The sequence below is a fragment of the Trachemys scripta genome, chromosome 8 (assembly GCF_013100865.1).
Source record: "Trachemys scripta elegans isolate TJP31775 chromosome 8, CAS_Tse_1.0, whole genome shotgun sequence".
Classification (NCBI taxonomy): domain Eukaryota; kingdom Metazoa; phylum Chordata; order Testudines; family Emydidae; genus Trachemys; species Trachemys scripta.
Window position 1 is genome coordinate 9,535,829 of NC_048305.1, and position 14,487 is coordinate 9,550,315.

General features: G+C 41.4%; 1 protein-coding gene across 3 annotated transcripts in view; it reads right to left on the minus strand.

The window, feature by feature from the left end:
• SPOCK1 (SPARC (osteonectin), cwcv and kazal like domains proteoglycan 1) overlaps nucleotides 1-14,487 on the minus strand; it is a 496,308-nt gene that overhangs the window by 87,721 nt on the left and 394,100 nt on the right. For all 3 annotated transcript variants that reach the window (XM_034779825.1, XM_034779824.1, XM_034779826.1), the window contains one exon: nucleotides 8,063-8,177. In XM_034779825.1, the coding sequence (XP_034635716.1) occupies nucleotides 8,063-8,177 (115 nt within the window). The remainder of the gene's footprint in view (nucleotides 1-8,062; nucleotides 8,178-14,487) is intronic.

Genomic DNA, 14,487 nt, shown 5'->3' on the forward strand with positions numbered 1-14,487 from the left:
TTCTCTGGAACCTCTCCAATTTCTCCACATCTTTCTTGAAATGCGGTGCCCAGAACTGGACACAATACTCCAGCTGAGGTCTAACCAGCGCACAGTTCAATGCTGACAGAATAGCTCTGCATTTTGGCAATCTATATCATCCAGGGATAATAAACAAATGGGTCAAGATATCAACAGAAACCACACATTGCTGAGTTTTGATTTTAATGTCAGCACTCAGAGATTTCTTTTTGTTTTTCTTAATAAAAACATATACCAGTACATCTCAGATTCCAAATACACCACCCGTATCAAGAAAATATTCAACCTTGTGATCAGAATAGACTTACACCTGTTAGACTGAAAATTTTGGAGATAACAAACGGATCAATAGTTCTACTCTCCACTCAACTCCAGAGTGTGTCAAAGCCTAGAGCATAGAACAAATCTGGGTTGTCCCTGCTCTTACACTAAGTACTGTCCAACTTGTGCAAATCACAAAGCTTATCTGTTAATTGGTTAATCCTGCTGTAAAATGGGGATAATACAATTTACCTCCAGAGGTTGTTGTGAGGCTTAATGATTGTAAAACTCTAAAACATTAGATAAAAAGGTTTTAAAGTTATTATGATCATTAGAAAATGAGCAGGATTTCTGTTTTATTATTCCATGAGTTTGAAACCATTCTATTCAAATGTCTTGCTTAAAAAATTGCCCCCAACTTTAAGTATCAGATCAAGTTTTGGCTCAAAACTAAAGCCAAGGGGAGAAACATTTCCACAGGTATTAATTCAAATTCAAGAACTAATTTCAATTAATCCATGTTAAAGATTCATTTTTTACTTTTCACAAACATTAAAGTGATGGAACTTTACAGGCACAAAGACTTGTAAATAGGTACTTCTGAGCTGCAATATTTGCTGAAAGCACATTAAGTGTGATACATTTGTCTACACCGCTCTGCAGTTTGGATTATGGGGGCGTGAATAGCAGTGCACGCATGCTGTGGGCATGAACTGGACTACATTAATGCAAACTAGGAACCTTTCAGTTTGTTCCTGTAGCGTTCAGACAGGGGAGTTACAGCACAAAACTTTGGTGCACACGGCTATTCACTCCCCTGTAGTCCGAACTGCAGGGCCCTATAGATTGAATCTAAATTGTAGTGTTTGAAATTCAGGATGTGTCTTTTAGTTATATAAGAGTTAACCAATCAGGGATCAGAAATAGTACAAATCATCCACTCAGGGAATGGGCCATGACTTTTATGAATGAGCCCAAGGCACAGGCTCCCTGATGCTCCTTCTAGGGGTACTGAACTTCTGAACCATCACCCTCCCAGGTCTCATAGGTAAATACCACAATCTAGATTCTAACCTGTACTAGTTGAGAAGAAGTAGATACTTGATATAGCATACCAAGTTCTATTTCCTGTAACTTGAAATGCTTTCATCAGTTCCTTTTCGGAAACGATAAAAGTGAATATAAATTTTCTTCTGCCTATTGACCTTTCATTTCCCTGACCAAGACAATAACATTTCCTGGGGGCATTTTTGCAAGGTCAAAAAGACTTAATTTGCTGATCGTGCACATACAGGGCTGACCCTCATTTGAATTATTGCAACTGTTCACACTCCAGTAGACCTGCAAATCTGATGGAAACAAATCAGAACTGGTATGTTGGAATAGGGAATTGTGCTTCCTAGAAAACATGACAGGCGGACAAAACCAGAAAGAGACACATTCACATTAAATATTCACCCCATCCTGGGGGGCTGTTGTGCTGTTAATGCACGCAAGTAATAGAGTTACAAATGTGTACGGGCAGCAGAAGACTCTGGAGTACAGAGATTGCAGTTAAGAATTCACATTTGTCAAGAGACGTCACCATTACCGCACTGTGTTGATTCTTTAATGGGATATACACCTCTACCCCGATATAACGCGACCTGATATAACATGAATTCGGATATAATGCAGTAAAGCAGCGCTCTGTGGGGGCGGGGCTGCACACTGCGGTGGATCAAAGCAAGTTCGATATAATGCAGTTTCACCTATAACGCAGTAAGATTTTTTGGCTCCCGAGGACAGCGTTATATCGGGGTAGAGATGTACTGTGTGTTCAATGCAACTCTCTTCCTTCATCAGTAGGTTCTGAAGAAGTAAGGCCTATGGAAAAATAAGACCATTACTGTTTCTTCTCTGAATTTCTTGGCTCACTTGGGGGAGGAGGGGTCTAATCTATTAATGTTAACTGAAGTTGCACCTTCATAAGGACCCTTAGCTAATTTCTAATACATGCATAGTTTTTAAGAGAGATTTACATGAAAACCACAAACAGAGAGGATTTAATGTCTTAAATAGGTGCCGTCACAAAGTAGCACTAAGAATTGTATTTACTCATTTCAAGTCCCTTTTTTTGCTGAAATATTGCCTTTATTCATTTTATAGTGTTAGATAACATGGAACATACTCTCTGAAAGGGCAGTAAACTTCAGTGCCGATTACAAATGAATCTTTATCTCTGGATAACTGAGTTGGAAATTAGTGGTTATCAAGAAGCATATTGTAAAGCATAATGCTGCTGTGAATAATGAACCATATCTAGTGTTTTGATAAACTTCAGAGATCTAAATGGGTCTTGGGGAAAAAAAAGGCAGCAAGCACTAGTGCCTGCTCCCGCTTTAGAAATAATCACGAGTGCTCCAATTCTCAGAAGACTGAGTAAAATTCAATTTTAAAAATGAAGACTATGATTCTCCTATCTCTTCAAAGAGATAACTTTCTAGTGCAAAGCTCTATCCTTGGTTTTTATCATTAAAGATAACTAGCCTGGTGCAATTTTCCTTCCCTACCATTTGTGTTGTTTTATTTTTATTAACTCCTTTGTAATACCTATTACTACTGAAAAGGGAACTTCACAATTAAAGTAATTATTGGTCTTGATTTTTGTTCTCTAAGCTGGGTTGTTTTTGTAGGAGCATAGTGGAAGAATAGGGAAATATATCTCAAACACTGCAGTCAATTGTACCTCAGAGCACATACACTTAGATTGCTTTTCTTTGATGCGGCTGCCAATTCCATTCACAAGCGTATAAAAAAAAGGTCATGACATTTAGAATAACAGTACTCTGAAAATTAAATGTTCCTTTACATTTTTAATTTCTGAAAGTAATTTATTATGGAATAATATTTGAATATGATTGAATGAATGTGTAAAGATTAATGCAAAGCTGCCTTTAAATTGAAGTTCGCAAGCACATATGTTTAACCCTGTTGCACAATAGGTATAGAAAAGTTTATGCAATAATTCAAGGAGCTGCAATTCCATTTTGCTGGAAGCGCTTGTAGTGTAATTCTCTTTAGTATTTTTTCACTCACATTCCTGTGTGAGGCATTAGCTTCAGGTCTCTATCTATTTCTCTTTAACAATATGCTTGTGTTTGAATGGATTTCACAAACTCGGTTTCTAATAAGGAACGGGCTATAGGGTATCATCTGTCAACACAATTCTTTTATATGAATCCAGTGCTTGAAACCCCATTTGAGAAAATAAATTAATCTGAGAATCTTTCTGCTGTTTATACCAGCACAGCAGGATAATGCTAATTATATAATTGTACTGCATGAAGAAAACTAAAGCATTCATCTTTCATACATGACTTCATACAGCTCTTTCACATCAAAGAAAGCCAATGTCCAGGGAAAAGTCAGGAACAACAACTTCTTGCTCAGAATAAAGATGGGAGAATACAACAGCCACCAACCTTAACCCCAAACTAAGATTGCACCTTTTATTGAAAGTCTGAAATACTGCCATTAATGAGAGAAAACCATTTGTTTTTGTACTCTAATGATTCTGTGACCAGAGACGCTTCATGGTAGTCAGCTGGTATACATGTCATGATCAGATACATCTCATGGGTATTAGCTTGGCTAGAACTCAGAGCATATTACTGCAAAAGCACAGGTGTCCACCACTTGAGCTAATGGAGAATGCCCATGAAATGTAGAAGCACTAAGGCTTCTCTCTTCTGAAGTCAGCAATTAAGCCTTCAATATCCTCACACAAGCCTGAGCAGATCTGACTACTATCCACCCAGTGAACGACCAACACACACTGCAGATTCCCTTTTTGTATACTGCTAAAATTGTACCTGGGGTATAATTGATACTGGCATATGGGGCTTATTCCCATGCTCGAGCAGAAACATTTTTTGTGGGAGCCTCTTGTTAAAAGATTGACAGCACACAAACGATGAGCTGAAGATGACCTGAACCTTAATGAGCCAAAGTCAAAGGTCACGTGTAAGAAACTGGGTATATCCAAGGATGTATTAATTGGTGTACTAGGCACATTGAAGGGTCTTGAGGAAAATTTAAGAGATATGCCTATATCTCTTGTGAAGCCATGGAAGATTGCCCACTAACACAATGGTTCCGTTTGGCTCTCTGAATTTATAAGCATAAGGCCAGATTGTGCAGCTGCTCTGCTTGTGGTACAATGAAGCTCGGCGTGTGGAGTGGCTGCAGAATCAGAAGGGTAGGCCTCTATAGAGACACAAACACTCTAGACAGCTATGACTAACATTGCATCTCTTAAAATGTAGTTTCTACTGGCTAATTTTCACAGCTCCTGTTAACTTAAGAAGAAAACATCTGTTTAACCTGCCACCCAAAGATACGGTGATATAGTAGCAGTTGTCAAAAAGAACTGTATAATCTTTCATTCAAATTATGGTGCCAGCGATGACTCTCATGATATTTTCATTTGTATCTATTCCTGGAGCACCCTTCATGGCTTTTGGTCACCTGGATTTTCCAAGGATATGCACAGGGCACACCTACAATAATACACACCTGCTCAGTAGCTCAATGCTTCAGTAAATTATATAAACCCACCAACGGTCAAATTCTGGCTAACACAGAGAAGCCGATTTCCACCCTCTCTGCCCACAAAAACCAGCACATGTAGATGCTGCAAAAGTGGCACTAATATATACCTGTAGCCTGCCTTATGAGCAGTTCCTTTGCACATATTGTGCATGCAGGAGGAGACTATCCCTGTGCTGGAGCAATCATGTACACATATACATACTGACTTCATTTCCCATGTGGCCATATCCCCCCACGTTAACTAGAGAAGACCCACAGACTGCTCTCTCCATGCCTTTCTGGGTGGGTCAGAATCGAGGCAGTCATTGAACTAATCTAATGTATTCTTACCGCTGTCACCAGTTCACTGCTCACTGTCAACCAGAATTTGGCCCCAGGAAGCAGCAGTCAGAAAAGGAGCTGTGTAGATCACCCAAGCCCTAAAGTTAATGCTTTGCATGCGGAGTTAAAAAGTTTGAAAGACAAGCAAAACAATAGTCTAGACGGAAGAATACATACATCCTGTCAAACCGGATTTATCAAGATAAGGTTTATTAGAATTTTTTCTGTTGTCTGAATGAAACTGTAAGCTTAAAATGTCACTGAAGATTTATTAATCTGATACTATATCTGATAAGGGCAACGAAGAGTCATATAGGGAGCAGATTATTAGAAGACAAGTGTGTGTGTCTGTGAAAGAGAAAAAGACAATATGAATTTATCAGTGTGTATTCTGTAAACAAATAATTCAAGCCACATAAAGCAATATTGAAATTATACATTGTATTACAGAATCTCACCAGCTAAAATGTTTCATCTAAGTTTGATCCTTGGTAGTCCATCAAATCCGATGCGCAGAAAAAATACTGATGCCTTCCAAAAGAGGGAATAAAGCTGAGTTTTCAAAATCTTAGCTGGAGAATGATGCCTCATTGTTCTAGAAAGAAGATAAATCTTTCCAGAGCAGTCATTAAATGTGTAAGTTTACTTTGTGGTGTTGGAGGAATTTTCAAAAAATAAAAACTGCAGTAATATGAGTATTGCTAAACAGAGCAGTCTCAGTACAAGTTATTCTGGTTTTATGTGGCAAATCCTATAGTCTCTATGGAAGGAAAACTCCCACTGATTTCAAATTGAGTTTTGCCTGCATAAAGGAAAGTACTGCAGGATTTGGTCTTTCGTGTGTAGTTGAATAGGCATCTGTGTGTGTGCGCGCAGGGGATGGGGGGGAATTATGTATGCAAATTATGGCTATATGCACCAAGACTTCAATTCTGCTCAACGTCAAGCCTGTGAATAGTCTTACTGAAGTTAATGATGAAGCATGTGGTTAACTTTCTGCAGGATCAGAGCCTCAGTGTGAAATTCACCCTGCTGCCTAGCACCTGCACAAGGCTCTCTGCAGTGCATAAACTCTTAATGTGAGGCTTCTGTTACAGGGAAGCCCTAATGCTGGCTTTCTGCACTGGCTTTTCAGTGGCTTCGTGTGAAAATAGGTGGCAGCAGTCCAGAGCCTAGTTCCTACCAGCCAGGTGTCTGCACTACAACCAGCACCCTTGTTAGCAATCTCAGCAGAAATGCCAGAGGATGGAAAGACCACAGAGGCCTTCTTTACATTATGATTTTGTTCTTAACATTTCCCATTGTTACTATCGCTGGTGCAGCTGCACAGTGGGGAACAATATTATTGACAGGATGCCACCTATGTTGGTCTTTTAAGCACTACATCCTCTAATCCTCTAAGGAGGATTAGACAACAGTGTAATTAAAATGCTAATGGACACCTGCAGCCCCGCTGTTGTTGCTCCCCCGTGTGGAGCTGCACCGTTAAGAAAAAAAAGTCCAGTGGGGTCACAGCCAGAGAGAAAGCTCCTTTTGCTCTGTCTCTCCAGAAGAGGGCTGAAGCACATTGGCAGGGCAGTTGTGAGAAGCTTGCACTGTTGCTGCTGCTGCCCTGCCATCTCTGTCTCATAGTTAGATAGGACTTAAGCTCCGTTTGTAAGCACCAATTCCCTTCACACTGGACCATTCCTATATGGTTCACGATTGCTGAGTTGAGAGGAATTAGCCTATGAAACTTGCAGATGTCTTCAGATCTAGGCATGGATCTCATGGCAGCCAGAGGGAAGAGTCATCCACGTGGGGACCTTTACCTTTAAGTTTCTCTATACGGTAATTCAGCATCAGTTGGCTACTGTACTGGAACTGTCGCAGCGTCAACCAGCCAATCTCTCAAATACTCGTGTCTGTACAGCTTTAGGCCTCCTTACTGAATCTGTCACATAACCCCCATTCAGCTACTAGTACTAGTTTTATAAGGAAAAAGGCCGCCTTGAGAGAACAATAAAGTCTCATATATTATCTTCTAATATAAGAATATCATCAGGCCAACTGCCTCCCAAGTGACCCCTTGTGGCCTGATGTCACTCTGTGGCAGCCCTGCCTCAGTTTCCCCACTTTTCAGGGCTATCTCAATCAAACTACCAAACAATTCTTCTCTGGGGTAGCACAACCCTCCTTGGGGCTGGATTTATTAACATAATAAAATTATTCCCCACATAAAGTTTTCAAAAATCCTATCAAGGCCATTCTCCCAGTCTCTACCCTGCTTGGCATCTCCCAGGCCTTCCCTACCTGGAACCCTTTTCCCTGCAGACTCAGGGCTCCCTGCTGGAGACTACTCACTCCCAGAAGACTCTGTACTGTCTCCCTGAGCATCCCCATCTCTGCAGCTTTCTGCTGCTCTTTATAGGAGAATCCATTTCTCCATACCCAGTTGGTTCTACTAATTAAATCATACACCTGATCCCAAGTGTGACATCTAGAGCTAACTGTATGGGGCTGACCAGCACCAGGCCCCTGGCCCTTTAAGGGCAGGCCACCCCATCATATGAATCGAGGAATTTACTTTATGCCTTTAGTATTTTCCACTCAAAATAAATAATACTTGTTAATAATGATTAGCGAGAGCACAAGTATTCTATGACACCATCTATAAAGTGGGTGCCAATTTCACTCGGTTAAGATGTTTGAGAGTTCAATAAGAAAGCACTTTACGTTTAGAAAATGATTTGTCATACACTAGCTGACAACATAACTTTCTTAACACTTCCTGAAACAAGTGGTAGAAACAAAATATCTCAAGGTTTCTTAAAAACAAAGCAGTCCCAGTAAATCACTTAACATTGCGTGCAACAGCTGAACTCACCAGTCTTCTCAGCCCTGTGTTTTGGGCTTTCTTGTCCTGGAAGACATGGGCAGGGCCCATCACATCGCGCTGCGATAGTTTTGTCAGACGTACAAGCATGAAACTCCAACTTGCACTGTAATTGCAAGAAAACAGGAATGTACATTGGCGAAATCACACTTAGCCATACTAATATTTGACAGATTAAAAAATTCATCCTTTACTAAAGGTGTTATGATTTTTAATTAATAACAATACCTACCTCTTATATAGTGCTTGTCATCAGTAGATCTAAAAGTACTTTTCAAAGTATCATTATCCCCATTTAACAGATGAGGCAACTGAGGCATGAGGTAACTTGCCCAGGGTCACTCACCAGTCCAGTGGCGGAGCTCAGAATAGACCCCACGTCTTCTAAGTTCCAGTCAGTGCTCTATCCACTAGACAACACTGCCATACTTCAAATGCAGTTTTAATTTAAAATCAAGCTAGTCTCTGCAACCTGTTTATCACGGACTGCTACAGCTAATATCACTCATACAGCAGTACAGATTAATGACCTTGTCCCGGGAGGTGCTGACTGCTCTCAACTTCCAATGAAGTTAATGGGCTGCACTGAGTCAAAGACGAAATTCCACTCCACACAAGAGTGGGCCAAAGGGAGTTGAGAGCATTCAGCACTTTGCATGTGAGAGATCACCCCTAACCAACATGAGTAGTTCTTCAATGTGCAGCCTTCCGCGGGACTCCTCATATGAGGAAGGTTTTAATCATTCATACAAAATATATCTATGGGCTAGATTCTAAGTTGCCTGAACAACTGTTTAAAATCCCTCTCCATAAAAGCAGAATAACCACTGAGCGATGTAGCCAAATCCAGAAATGTAACGGGACCACTAGCCAATCAATTATAAAAAATTAAAATAGGCCCCCCTGTAAGAAGATAAGTAAATTGGGCAGTTTCCCCATACCCTCAGTCCTCCAACAGCCTGAGCAAACAGATGGGCTTTGCAGCATATCTTGAAAATCAGGAGATTCCAGATCTTTAGGGCAATGGGGCTTGGGAAGCTTTGGATCCAAAGGGAGGCAACTAAGGAAAACTATTGTTTCATAAATGTGCTAATAAAAAAGTGCAGGTCCATAATGTACTTACCGTTCATTGCCTTTACTGTTAGAATTACATGTATTGTACCACTGATTTCCTTTTAACAAAGAATGTATTTTCAATTGTCCTCCCTGATCCAAAGATCTTTTCCCCACATTGAATATAAACAACAATAAGAAGAGCTGATCATGCAAGGTGCCAGATAAGGTGGACTAACCCACGACCAGGGTTGCCAACTTTCTAGTTGCACAAAACTGAACACCCTAGCCCCACCCCTCCCCGCCTCTTCCCTGAGGCCCCGCCCCCTACTCACTACATTCCCCCTCTCTCGATGGCTCGCTCTCCTCCACCCTCACTCACTTTCACTGGGCTGGGGCAGGGGTGTGGGCTCTGGGGTGGGGCCGTGGATGAAGGGTTTGGGGTGCAGGAGGGGCTCCAGGCTGGGGGGTGGGGCTGAGGGATCTGGAGTGCAGGAGGAGGCTGCGGTTAGAGGCAGGGGGTCAGGGTGCAGGAGGGGGTTGGGGTGAGGGCTCTGGGGTGCAGGAGGAGGCTCAGAGCTGGGGGTTGGAATGCAGGAGGGGATATGGGCTCTGGGCTGGGGTTCAGGGTGTGGGAGGGGGCTTTAGGCTGGGGCAGGGGGGGTGAGGGCTCTGGGGTGGGGCCGGGGATGAGTGGGTTAGGGTGTGGGAGGGGGCTCTCAGCTGGGGCAGGGGGGTGGGGTGTTGGCTTACCTCGGACAGTTCCCGGTCAGCAGTGCAGCAGGGGGGCTAAGGCAGGCTGCCTGACTGTCCTGCCACTGCATTGTGCACGCACCGGAAGGAGCCAGCTGGTCCAGGTCCTAGGTGTGTATGTGTGTGGGGGGAGCAGGAGGCTCCACACGCCACTCTCGCCCGCAGGCACCCCCCACCCCCATTGGCCAGTTACCGGCCAATGGGAGTGCGGAGTCGGTGCTTGGGGTGGGGGCAGTGTGCAGACCGGACCTGCTGGCTGCTTCCGGGACACAGCGCGGTGCCAGGACAGGTAGGGACAAGCCTGCCTTAGCACCGCAGCACCACTGACCGGACCAAAAACCAGACACCTGGTCACCCTACCCATGACTAAAATGTTATTAATGATAAAACAACACTCATTTTTATTAGAGAGATTCTGATTTTTTTCCTTTTTTTAAAAAGTAGGTCAGAGTGTTTAGGACCCAGCTGCAGTGACGCAATACGTTTTGAAATGCACAGATTGATTAAAAGTCTGTAATGTTACCCAATCAGAATGCAGTGGACAAACGTAGCTTCTGCAGCAAAATCCACTGAACAAAATGACAGCATCTTTTATTATGTTGGTACAACAGAAGCAGAGCGAATGGAATAGGATGTTGTTACAAGATAAATGCCTCCTACTTTGAAAATACCGTAAATATCTTCTTGCCTCTGCTTGTTTTTTGTTGCAAGGGCTCCGCTTTGCCCAGGCTTTAATCTAGCAGCAGGAGACCATTATCCTGTGACTACATCCTATTCCATCAACATTATCTCAGGCCCATTTTGAACTTCAATGCACCCTGGTGGATGTATGCTCTGTATGATGTCCTGCCCTTCTGATTTACAAAATGCATGGACATGCATACACATGTGGCTTGGCTTAGCTTGAGCTCTATAGTACTTATTTCATGCATGGCTATGGGGAATAGAAGTACATATTTTTCACCTTTATGAAAAAGGCATACACACAATTGCTTAATTTATGCCGACTGTGCAAAACATATGCAACGGAAAGCAGCTGAGGAGGAACGGGGAATGCTCCTTGATTAAACTGTCCTGGAACTGAAGGCCCTCTCTGTACAGCCTGTTCTTTATATTCAAGATGTTACTGAGAATACAGCAATAAATCTTTCTGCAGCTGAAGTTCCTGATGACTTAACCCATTACAGCTCAATTAATTACCTGTTTTATTAGCTGTAATAAATGCAAATTATGTATCATAGCATTAGCAATTATAATTCTAATATTTATTCTTAAGATGGTAAGACCAATTTCAAACCCATTATCACAATCTGTTAAGAAAGAAAGATAGATTAGTTTCTGGAAATGTTAAGGGTAGTTTTTCATGGCTTTCCTTTCTACTGCTAAACAAAAACCACCACCAACCCAAAAACCCAATGAGGAAACTGGAATCTGATTAAAACAGAGTAGTTCTATGATAAAAAAGTACAAGGATAAGAATGAGGTCACTGAAGACACAATTCTGCAGACACTTACACACTTGAGTAACTTCACACACGTGCAATCCCATTCTCACGCTACTCATGTGTGAAGGTAGCTATACGCATGTTTTGTGGGACTGGGGCCTGAGAATGGCCAAATTCTAAATATTAAGTTAGACTGATGCCAAATACAGAATAGGGTCATTCAGGACACAAATATGCCAGTCTCTTTAAATGTTTTCAGTTCCCTAAAAAAAAACTCCAGGGAGATTGTTTATTTCCCCTAGGGTGTCCTGTTGCCCTAATCATGGAATCATAGGACTGGAAGGGACCTCAAGAGGTCATCTAGTTCAGTGCCCTGCGCTCATGGCAGGACTAAGTATTATCTAGACCATCCCTGACAGGTGTTTGTCTAACCTGTTCTTAAAAATCTCCAGTGATGAAGATTCCACAACCTCCCTATGCAATTTATTCCAGTGCTTACCCACCCTGACAGGAAGTTTTTCCTAATGTCCAACCTAAAACTCCCTGTTGCAATTTAAGCCCATTGCTTCTTGTCCTATCTTCAGAGGTTAACGAGAACAATTTTTCTCCCTCCTCCTTGTAACAACCTTTTATTTTAACAACCTGTTAACTTTGAAACCGGTTATCATGTTTCCTCTCAGTCTTCTCTTCTCCCAATTTTTTCAATCTTCCCTCATAAGTCATGTTTTCTAGACCTTTAATCATTTTTGTTGCTCTTCTCTGGACTCTTTCCAATTTGTCCACACCCTTCCTGAAATGTGGTGCCCAGAATTGGACACAATACTCCAGTTGAGGTCATATTAGCACAGAGTAGAGTGGAAGAATTACTTCTCGGGTCTTGCTTACAACACTCCTGCTAATACATCCCAGAATGATTTTTTTTTTTGCAGCAGTGTTATACTGTTGACTCATATTTAGCTTGTGGTCCACTATGAACCCCAGATCCCTTTCCGCAGTACTCCTTCCGAGGTAGTAATTTCCCATTTTGTATGTGTGCAACTGATGGTTCCTTCCTAAGTGGAGTATTTTGCATTTGTCCTTATTGAATTTCATTCTATTTACTTCAGACCATTTCTCCAGTTGTCCAGATCATTTTGATTTTTAACCCTATCCTCCAAAGCACTTGCAAACCCTCCCAGCTTGGTATCATCTGCAAACTTTATAAGTGTACACTCTATGCCATTATTTAAATCACTGATGAAGATATTTAAAATGACCGGACCAAGAACTGATCCCTGCATGCTCGACTGTGAACCACTGTTAATTACTCTCTGGGATGGTTTTCCAACCAGTTATGCGCCTATCTTAGAGTAGCTTCATCTAGGTTGTATTTCCCTAGTTTGTTTATGAGAAGGTCATGCGAGACAGTATCAAAAGCTTTACGAAAGTCAAGATATTCCACATCTATCGCTTCTTCCCTACCCATAAGGCTTGTTACCCTGTCAAAGAAAGCTATACGGTTGGTTTGACACAATAATCAAAAGACCACAACCTTATTCCACATATAATGTGGAATTTTTAATGTGCTGGTTTGTAATGACATCACCTGCATCAAAACAGGTGGAGATCAGAGCAAGGCAGGTCACAGAGAATTTCAGATGGAGGAATAATAAGGCTGCAGTCTACACCACTATCGTGTCTGCATTCCAGGAATACATGAAGGAAAGATCTCTCAGCCCTCCCCAAACCAGAGCCTGCATCATTAGTTCCATAGAGAAATATAAATCCCCTTCTTCCTCTTGCTACAGCAAATAAAGAAAAAAAAATTCTCACTACATAGCAGGGGTATTACTGAGGGACCGATTCATAGATTTTTAAAGCTAAAATGGACCATTATGGTCATTTACTCTGATGTCTGCGTAACACAGGCCAGAGAACCTCACCCAGAAATTTCACAAGTGATTCTACCACTCCTTACTCATGTTGAGGCTAGTCCTATTGCTTTAAAGGCACTGTTTAAGATGAGCAAAGGGGGCACAAAATTGGGCCCTGCATTTGTCTGAAGTTCTTCTATGTTTTCTATTGCTATCTGTTGGGATTTTCCTCTGGTGTAGCTCACTGATCATGCATGATAGTAGTGTTTCTTGTTAGCTTCATGAATTGAGCTGCATTTGTCTAGAACGATCCCTAAGGACCAGATAAATGTTTCTAAATTGTTTTATTGCAAAGGGAAATCAGCTCTGTTTTTTGTTGCTAAATGTATATTGATATCAATAAATTATATGAGGGGAGGAAAATTGTGGAGCTTATTCGTGGAAAATTCACAAATTAATTTATTCACTCAGATACAGGAAATTATTGTAAAAGAGTATTTTGGCTAAAGCGTTCCCCTGAGAATTTGCTACCCTACTTGCGTGATGATTCCATTTTTATTGTCAGCAAATCTACAGCAATATGTTTTGCATAACATTCATATTTTGCAGGGGAAAATAAAACAGCCGCATAAAATTTATTCTCTGCTGTTTTAGCCTTGCTGTTGTTTGCAGGTCTCCAACCTGCCACCTCCTACCAAGAGAAGCCACCAGACACTTCCTTGGAATGTAAATCAAGTAGAATGTCTGTGTCTCTCTTTAATTTGGCTTTGGATTTTTGGAGGCCAGATTCTGGTCTCATTTATATCAGGATAACACTAATGAAGTCAAGAGTTCCTCAGATCTCATTTATGCTGCTGTAAATCTGACTAGCTGTATTGTATTTCTGTGTTGCTCTGGATTTACCTGGATGTAATGAGATCAGAATCTGATCACAGAAGCAAGCTTCAGTGGAGTACAGCAGTATGGGAGAGTTGGTGGGTCAGTTGTACGCTCTGCTCTGGATATTCTAGATGACTTGGAGTGTGTATTATGTGACTGATGTGTGGTATTTTGTGTTCTAGAATGAATCAATACCAACCAGCCTCTTGGGAGGGCCTTTTAAAACAATTTTCATAATATAACACTGTCAAAGGGAAAATACTCACTTTGAAACTTCACATACTTATGCCATAAATTCAAATATGCATTCTAAATGAGAGGATATGAATAAGTGGATGTTTTTGGTGGATTAGACAGAGATAATAGACGTCAACAGAGAAAGTCGCCATGAAGCCCCCTCCTTCAAAGTCCTAATGCAGGGTTTGAATCTAAG